Source organism: Hippocampus bargibanti, linkage group LG05 (genome assembly GCF_051943395.1).
Source record: "Hippocampus bargibanti isolate YZ-2025 linkage group LG05, ASM5194339v1, whole genome shotgun sequence".
In the NCBI taxonomy this organism is placed as follows: Eukaryota; Metazoa; Chordata; class Actinopteri; order Syngnathiformes; family Syngnathidae; genus Hippocampus; species Hippocampus bargibanti.
Genome location: NC_142738.1, coordinates 1518051 through 1527486, shown reverse-complemented (window position 1 = coordinate 1527486; position 9436 = coordinate 1518051). Strand labels below are relative to the sequence as shown.

Genomic DNA, 9436 nt, shown 5'->3' with positions numbered 1-9436 from the left:
AGATAGCTAGCTTGATAGCCGTCCAGGGAGCTAGATAATAATAATAATAATAATAATACATTTCATTTATAAGCGCCTTTCAAAACTCTCAAGGACACTTTACGGTCACAGGATATTTTTTCTGCGGGTGAGCAGTGGCAGCCACACGCGCCAGCGTTCACTCAACCCGGAAGTAACATGAAGTAAAATAAATAGATAGCAAATAGCTAGCTAGCCAGATATCTAGATAAATAAATCGAGAAGAGTCACATTAAAAAACAGGTTTGCCCACTGCTACCTTAAAAAATATTGTATTTACAGATTTATATGTATATTTTTATTTTTTAATACAATGGTATATGTATAGACAACTCTATTCTGCACAGTTGGCGGGAATATTGGAATTTTGTGACACTACCAAGAACATAGCGATAGGCTAATCAATGTACGTATTATCTATTTTAACATGTAAAAAAGTTTTATTTGAATAGTATTGTGTAAAATGTTCACTTTGATTAGGAAAGAACAGTGACAAGATATGCAGTTGACTTAATAAAAAAAAACATTTTATTCTCACTTTTTTTTTTTTGCTCGATAGCATTTGCATGGAGAACAAACATTTTTTAAACAAGAAAAAAATGGCTCAGAGACACAAAGACAGCTAGTGTACGCTACAAGCTACATGATTGCAAATACACCAATAGAAAAAATAAAATAAAATAAACATACGCCATCAGGCTAAATCAAGAATTCACTTTACATGTATAAAAAAAGAAACATAAATAAATTATAAGTTAAAATAGTTTTTTAAAAAATATACATAGAAGATATAACCCAACGACAAATTATTCAATTATATGCTGACGTCTATATAAAGCTGTACACTTTTGGCCAGTGTCGACAATTTAGAGTCTTTTTTTAATTCTTACGGATTGCACAGATGTGAAAACACTGTTAACACTGTCGAGTGGCAGCAACAATGAATGCTACATTTGTACTGGATAGAAAAAAAAACTATCAATCCCCACACCGACAAAGTTCGATCCTGAGAGGGCGGCGCTGGATGTCCCGTGTCTGGTCAGCTCTGTTCCACCGGACCAAGGCGGGGAGGGGGTGGGTGGTATGTGGGGATCCGCCGGGCAAAAGTCCAGTTACCCCTTCTTCCTTTTTCTTTCCTTCCTCCGTCCAACATGCCCGCGCAAGCAGTAGTGCAAAAATCTACCTGAGAAGGAGGGCGGGGGGTGGGGAATGGAAAAAAAGAAATGGTGAGTTTTCCTTCGACGAACAAAATGGAGAAACACAACAACCGAAGCGAGCGTCTTCCTGGCAAAGGATGCAACATAAGCAAAGTAGGCGGAGCCTTTTTTTCCCGCCACAGCGCGTGACGCCATCCCCCTCCCCCCACTCTACCTTACGATCGCTCCGCCCTGCCCCTCCCTCCCCTTGACGCTCACCCCTCCCCCCACACACTTCGCTTTTTTTGGACGTTTTAAATCCTTTCAAAATACGGCGAAGAAAACAAACAAGAATTAGAAACTCGACCGTATTGTAGAAAATGTGATTATTTCAAACCTCAAGAAACAACCCCAATACCACCAATCACAGCACATTGTAAGTTTTAAAATAAAACCGTTGAAATAACCAAGCGTTTTCACCCCCACAACCATTATGCGATAATGATTTTCAAAGTAAAGCAAAAGTGATAACGTCGACTGGTGTAGATAACAATAGTGATGCAATACTACAAAATGTTTGCCAACTGAAATCGATATCCCAATAATTGGAAATAGATGTGATTTTCAAGATAAAACAGACAACGATCGGCTACGCCTTAAAACGAGGGATAATAATGAGATGGTAAACACGATGAAAATTCGATTAATCGGTAAAAAAAAAAACAATCTTCAAAATAAAACCTTCAGCGCTCATATTTTTAAAAGTCTGAAAATGATTTTTAACAACAAAAACGACTGATGATAATAAGGACAACATAATCCAGGCTGGGCAGTGAAAGAGAGAAAACCAGAAACAAACAATCCTGAATAATAAACCGATATAGCTCACTTGGAATGCACAAAAACACTTTAAATTTAATTCAAATGCTTAACCAGTAAACGATAGTTATTAAAATGTCATTTTTAGAAGTGTACCTTCAACGGATTCTTTTCCTCGGCGTTTGCTCCATAGGAATGGGGGACTTGGCGTGATGGCTCAGCTCCACACACTTTCTCTCCGCGGCCCTTTTTCGCTTCACGAAGAAATCTAAAACAAAGCAAAATATTGAAGGCGACGTTCTTAAATTCGAAATTTAGCCCGATAGTGTCATTTAATCGCTATTTAATCCGAATGTTGCCCCGAATTACCTGTAATGTGCGTATTATTATCCACGGGGGCCGCGGTCGGCCTCTTCTGTCCGCCACAAGGGCCCCGCTTGTGGGCCAACCTCCGGGAGTTGAGCTTATCCGCGCGGTTCTCCTGGTTGAGTTCGACCGTCGCTACGTCGCTCCCCTCGGGGACGACCAGACGTTGTAACGCGTCCGGGTGCTGCTTGACGGGCGTCGCGGGGACGCCGAGCTGGGTCGAGCCCCGGTAGAAAGCTGGAGTACTATCCGAGGAGACCTCCACCCATTCGTAGTCCCCATCCAGGGGAGTGTTTGCCTCGAAATTAAAGTTCCACCGCTGCCGGTCTCGCTCGGAAATCTCCCGAAGTTTGACGTTCATCTCCTGATTTAGCTCGTCGTGGTCCACCGGTCCAAAAAGGTTCCGACACACGCCGGTTCGTTTGTGGAAGGGGAAGGTCCTCCGGGCTACTAGTTTCTCCATGGCGATGTTTGATAGCTGGGCGTGAGACATGTCCCCCATTTGGCACAAAAATACACCGATTGGGAAAACAATAAGAAAAATAAGCGGAAGATTTCCAATGCGGATTCCTCGTGTGTGTGATTTTCCACGCTGAGCACTTGGGTTTAAATGTACCGTGCTAGTAAAACTCCGAGTATATAACCTCCAGTCAAGCCGTCAGTCAGAACCGACACCTCGGACGACGTCGTGATTGGCTGCTACAAGTCCAACCCTCCCCTTCTACCTCCAAAACACACACACACTCACATACGTACAACCCCACTTTCCGCTACCCCCCACGGCACACACACCCGCGTGTTTACGCGCTGCCTACGCGTCATGTTTCCCAATCGCCAAGCACTTTTTTCACCGACTACAACCAAACAAAGATGTCACACAAAAAAAACACGGAAAAGCGTTTCATTATTTTGACTCTCAACTTTCTCTGCTGGCATTAAAAGTTGACCAAATATACTCGATTGGGTTGTAAAAGTCCGGGAAGTTACAGTTGGGAAACTTTCCATGACATAAACCAGGAACTAACAACAAAAACTAAAATGAAATTTAATACGCATAATTGTGACAAACTATTTTGGCATAAGCCAAACTGTAATAACCAAATTTCATGCTAGTTATCATTGAATATGAAAATCATTTCTCGATGTTTTTTTTACCAAAAATTCAAAGAGCAGTTTGAGTGACAATTAATATGCTAATTTTTATTTGAATAATAATATTAAATTATATTTAAAAGCGCCTTTCAAAACAGATGTTTTTTTTTTTTTTGAAGGGTGGGGCTGTATACATTACAGTAAATCTCATTGGAACACTGCTTTTCAGGCATATAGGAGACAGCAGCAAAAAGTATGCACATATGCATTTACGTAACAGAACAGATATGTATGTCAAAACACACGCGCGAGTACGCACACACACACACACACACACACACACAAATACACGCACAATGGCGTGGATGACGAATATCTTGCTTCTCCAAATCTATTGTTCTTTAAACTATTGCTCGTTAGTTTATGTTCAACAATCAACCAATCAATCAAACAACCAATCAATCAACAATAAACCAATCAACCAATCAACAATAAACCAATCAACAATAAACCAATCAACAATAAACCAATCAATGAATCAATCAATCAACCAATCAATCACAATAGAGCATCAAAGGAGTACATTTTGAGGATTGACAACAAAAGCAGACCACAACATCCCATGAATGTAAAGAAAAAAAGAACAATACTTGAGTAAAGTACAGATCTCCGAAAATGCATTTTAGTACCAGTCCAGTACCAAACTACTGTATTTGTACTTCTTAACTTCACCGCCACCGCCAGCAAGAGTGCCAAAACGTCATCATGTGCTTTACAGATCGTTATCACGTCATTTGCGACATTACGATATCAACAAAATACAAATGGCATCAATAAAAGTATAGATTTTTAGATGAATCGGCATTTCCCATATCACAACAATACACCACTACCCCCGCAGGCTTCGCTTCACTCCACTCCTGCAAAGTCAGACCTCGTCTTGTCGTTTTTGATTTTCCTACCTTACGTTCAGCTGCAACCTGAACGTAAACAACCGGTTGAAGCTACACAATGCATACAATACTGTACTGTGATTTTACTGAGGTTTCTCGTCACACCTTGTACCCGCTTTGAGTTTGAAGTGTTTTATTGCAGTAGTAGTAGTAATAGTAGAGTTGCATTATAACCACAGCGAACGTTTGCCAAATGCTTGTGGGAACAGACTCGCGTGGGCTGGGATTTAATGACAACTTTAATGAATTTATGAATCATCAATTGAATCCAAACCAAGTTTCATAACCCCGCGGGCAGTTTCGCCTTTGTACTAACTTTCAGGTGCTGTCGTGCAAAGAAAAACAAAAAGTGACGGCCAACGCCTTCCTTTTGTTTTGGTTGGCACTTAGCGTCCCCTAGCGGCGTACAACCAAACAGCAACCTCAGTCAAAGAGTTCGAAACGACATTTTGTTCGCGTGTATTTCACGCAATATGACGTATCATTTGGTTAAAAACATGTTTTCAATTCAGTCTGCTAATATGTTAGCATCTCAGAAGTGAACTCGCTTTGAGTGTAATTCAAAAAAGCTCGACATTCAACTGAAACGAGTTGAGATTAACTCTGACTTGGTTTAAAAAAAGATTAAATATTGTCATTTTTTGGTCATTCTAATCCACGATCTCATGGTTCTTTATGTGGACATGATCAAATCAAGGTCATTTCGTTGGACGTTTGCCTGTCTGACCGCAAAACGCTCGAGTTGCTGCGACATTTGTGGTGCAATGGCGATGCCTGGTGGCCTAGTGTGGCAAACCCAAACTGCGCGACATTGAAAATTATTCGTCTGATAATACATAACATAATAATAATAATAACAACAATAAATTTCATTTATAAGCGTATTTAAAAACTCACTATATTTTTTTTCTGCTGAAGAGCCGCGACAGCCAGACGCGCCAGCTTTCACTTCACCCGGAAGTAACTCAAATGTAAAACGTTCATCGGCACAATAACATTCAAATAAAGTAAAACTACTCACCATTATGAGTTTAATCCTCTTTAGTGTTAGTGTCATTGTTACCGTTGATGTCAAGGGAAAAGCACATAATATGATTTACAGGTGCAGATGGAAGTTTTACTTAAAGGACAACCGACGTCACTTTTTTGTTTTTTAACTGACACCAGAAAAACGTTTTATAGCATCTCAAATACCCAAAACACGCAGTATGATATTTTTAGTCAAATGCAAAACACCAATAAAAATGACTTAAAATGTCCAAAATTTGCAAAAAAATGGAATTGGGCATTTTCAGAAAGTCCCGCCCCTGCTTCGTGACGTCTTCCATTGCTGGAGAATCAAAACAATGGCTTCATATTCAGAGAATATGCTTTCTTGTTACACATCCAGTTATGAATATGATTCAAATACAGTAAAGTCTCGTTATATCGATATTCAAGGGAGTCCGAAAAAATATCGATATAACCGGGACTATCGATATATCCGACCCTGTTTGCATGTAATTTTCTCCGTGCGTGCATAGAAATAGTATCGATATAACCGGGACTATCGATATATCCGATATCGATATAACGAGACTTTACTGTAGTTCTGAAGAGGAAAGCATACACGTTTGCAATCGATTAAAGAATTTATTCTGTGCTATTTTGAGGCAATAAGGGGGGAAAATGTAGCACTAAAAAAAGAGGCAGAAAATGGCGACAAAGCTCCGTGTAAGGAATTAATCAGCCCGTTTCCACAGGCTGATAAATTCCTTCCATGGAGCTTGGTCACCCTCTTCTGGCTCTTTTTGGTGCAACAGGAAGTTTTCAGACCAAGCAAGTACAGCAAAATGCATTGACGTGATGGAAGGACTGCTACAATGTGTCCTTTTTTTCGCTCAGGGGCGTTTCTTCAGTGACGTCACGTACGGACTCGTCACCAACTCAAAAACAAGACTTCCAGAATATTCAGCGCGAGTCTTGAAAGGTAAAATATCGCTATATGCGGTGGAATCTTTGTAAAATACGCTCAGTAGAGGTCATTTGAAGCCATTTTACAAATTATGGACACAACTTTTCCGGAGACGTCGGTTGTCCTTTAAAGCTAACATGTGTGAAATGTCAAAGTGCTAATTATAGACATTTGAAGTCAAGGTCTCAAGTAAACACCCCAAAAAACTCCAAATGAACGTATTCTGTTCCACCACCACCCCGCCCATAATTGTCCGTCTGCATGACACACAAAAGGAACAACTTAGTAGCAGATGTTTCTTCACATTTGTTGCTGGAACATCTTAGCGTTGCTTTTACGCCTCCTTGTGTTGTCGTTTTTCTTTTTAGTTGGCTCTTTCCGAATGGAAGCACCCCAATAGAGAGACGCACACATCCATGACTGACCTGAACCAACCTTGCCTTTTGATGTCAAAAGTCCGCAGGGTAACACCGCGAGGCTTTTCGGCAGCAGGACTGACGGTCATTTGATCCTTGTAAAAACTGCATGTGGCCTTTTAAGCCGGACAATCTACTTGGACACACCCAACTAAAGTGGTTTCCTCAATGAGTTAGCTTCTGTTTCCTCAGGTAATGACCCACTCTGCCAAATTATATATGAGCGCTTCTGTAAGTATAGATCTTTGCGGCAACAATGAACTCTGGATCCTTGTCCTTGGAGGCAGGATATAATCAAAGAAAGAAAAATACCGTGATACCTTGGCTTACGAATTTAATTAATTCCCAGAAAGCGTGTGTAAGGCGAAAAGTGCGTATCCCAAATATTAATTTCCCATAGGAAATCATGAAAATGAGAATAATCTGTTCCCAGGTCCCCATAAAACATAATTTTCACCTAAATAATCCTTAAAACTACACAAAATATAGGCACAAAGAGCAGATAATGAGAGGAAGTAAAGGGTGGCAGGGGGCCAGGTCGGCCAAGAGCGTCGCCCGCTTACCAATTGTAGGCAATAACGCGGTTGCGTATGTCTCATTTACATACATACACTGTCAAACATTTGATTTGTTACTTAGTTGACAACATCATACACAGTGATACCTTGGCTTACGAACTTAATTGGTTCCCAGACAGAGTGTTTAAGGCGAAAAGTGTGTATCCCAAAAATTAATTTCCCATAGGTAACCATTAAGATGAGAATAATACATTCCCAGGTCCCCATAAAACATAATTTTCTACTTTCTAATTGTCTAAGCCTTAAAACTACACAAAATATACCTCATTTTATGTGTAATAAATGTGCTATGGTATTGTAATTAAAGAAATGAACTACTATATAATAAAGTTGTTTTATTGACCTTTGTGATGGTCGTTGATGGCTTGATGGAATGGAGTGGCCAGTTTCATCAGCATTAAACACTTGATGAGGAACGTAGCCTTCTTCTTCCACCATCTTGAGGGGTGATTCCTTGTAAGCTTCGGTAGCTTTATCGTTAGAACTGGCTGCCTCACCATGACGAATGACACTATGAATCCCTGTACGACACTTAAAGTTCTCGAACCATCCTTGGCTAGCCTTGAAATCATCAATGAATGACGAACTTCCAGGTTGCCTCTTTGATATTCTCGCCAATTTAACGTTCGTAAGGCGAAAAGTTCATTAGCTAAAGCGTTCGTAAGCCGAGGTATCACTGTACCTGCATGAACAGCAGTTACATTCTACAATTTATGATGAAAATATCTTGCTGCGGGTGTGTTTTCCACCTGTCATATCAGTTCAAGTGCTCACGGTAACATATATATTTGCATGAACTTTAATGAAGTTATTTTGGTATCCTGGAATTTGGCTTCTGTGTGGTACAACAGAGGTGTATTTGCTATTTCAAGACAATCAGTGCTAAATGAGTTGTCTTTGCACTCATGTGAGGATTTTTTTTCTTTTGAGGAAACTAATTGCATGTAGTCAAACATGATCAGTCAGTTCCCAGACAGACCCCAGGAAGCCTTGGGCTTCTCCCACCATTCATTTATTCGTTAATTACAAAGCTTCACACTCCACTTTACGATCCACTACGGGTGGTCATTGTGGCTCTTTGTGCTCACAGAATGTAGCTTTTAGCTGGGGATATCACACATACAATGGAATACAGTTCAGTCACATGATTGATGAGAGCAAATCTGGGAATAATACGGTGCTGAGGATGATATCTTCAAACAAACTTTATTTTAAAAAAAAACACATCTCCATACAAAGTGTTGTAGATAATCTCATGCAACAAATTATCTCATTTGATAAAATGAGACCGATTTTTCAAAAATAACTGATATTTCATTTGTACATGAGCTTTTTCGTATTGCCGACCTCCCTACCATATCACGATAATGGACTTATCGTGAGGTTCATCTTGTGATACTATCATATTGTTCTTTTTGGTAGGTTAGTATAATTTATTATTTTAACTTGTGGAACAGATTTTTGTGACGTTTTTGCTAAATTGTGAACTATACTTAATCTGCTCTTTCATTATTTATAATTTTATTTATGGTTTTATTGTTCTGGTGTTTATTGTTCCATTGTTTTTTTATTGTAAAGTGTGATTGGGTGTTTTGAAAGGCGCTTGTAAATTAAATGTATTATTATTATTATTAAAATTAGTATTATAATCATCACAATTATTATTATTATTATTATTTTTCATCTTCTAGTTCTTATTATTATTTGTATTATTATTATTGTTATTATTGTTATTATTATTTTAATTATTATTATTGGCCAAAACAAACATGCGAATCAAACCTCTGAAGATAGAGGACACTAATTCGCTGTGGCGTCCCCTTGAAGGGAAAAGCCGAAATGAAAATATTATGATTATGATGATGATGATGATGATGATGATGATGATTATTATTATTGGGTGTACTTTTTATCATGTCGAAAAAACGTTGAACGATAAGAAAGTAAATAAATGCTTCAATCAGAAGCATACGGCTATTTCCTCACGGATTGAATTATTTCGTTCCGGAACTGAGGGTGGCGCTGTAGTACAAAATTGCTAGATACAGTCTGTCAAAAAAAAAAGCCAGGGTAGAAGAAGAAAGAGGGAGTCCGCGCATGCGCA

The 9436-nt window shown here is 39.2% G+C and overlaps 1 protein-coding gene across 2 annotated transcripts; it reads right to left on the bottom strand.

Moving 5' to 3' along the window:
• Positions 1 to 523: 523 nt before the first annotated feature.
• On the bottom strand, positions 524 to 2968 carry cdkn1cb (cyclin dependent kinase inhibitor 1Cb). 2 transcript variants are annotated; one of them, XM_088996188.1, is made up of 3 exons: positions 2343 to 2968; positions 2130 to 2241; positions 524 to 1201 (listed from the first exon to the last, which is right to left on the bottom strand). In XM_088996188.1, exons 1-2 carry the CDS (start codon positions 2839 to 2841, stop codon positions 2132 to 2134), a joined length of 609 nt encoding a protein of 202 aa, XP_088852314.1. In that variant the 5' UTR covers positions 2842 to 2968; the 3' UTR covers positions 524 to 1201; positions 2130 to 2131. The 2 variants fall into 2 exon arrangements, with proteins under 2 accessions (XP_088852314.1, XP_088852315.1); XM_088996189.1 differs by having other exon boundaries at positions 524 to 1197.
• Positions 2969 to 9436: the final 6468 nt, after the last annotated feature.

Excerpts from the sequence above, each read along its gene's own strand:
- cdkn1cb (XM_088996188.1), bottom strand. The coding sequence starts at position 2,841 with ATGGGGGACATGTCTCACGCCCAGCTATCAAACATCGCCATGGAGAAA. Across the intron at positions 2,242-2,342 it reads TAATAATACGCACATTACAG|ATTTCTTCGTGAAGCGAAAA; the intron begins GTAATTCGGGGC and ends GCTTTGTTTTAG.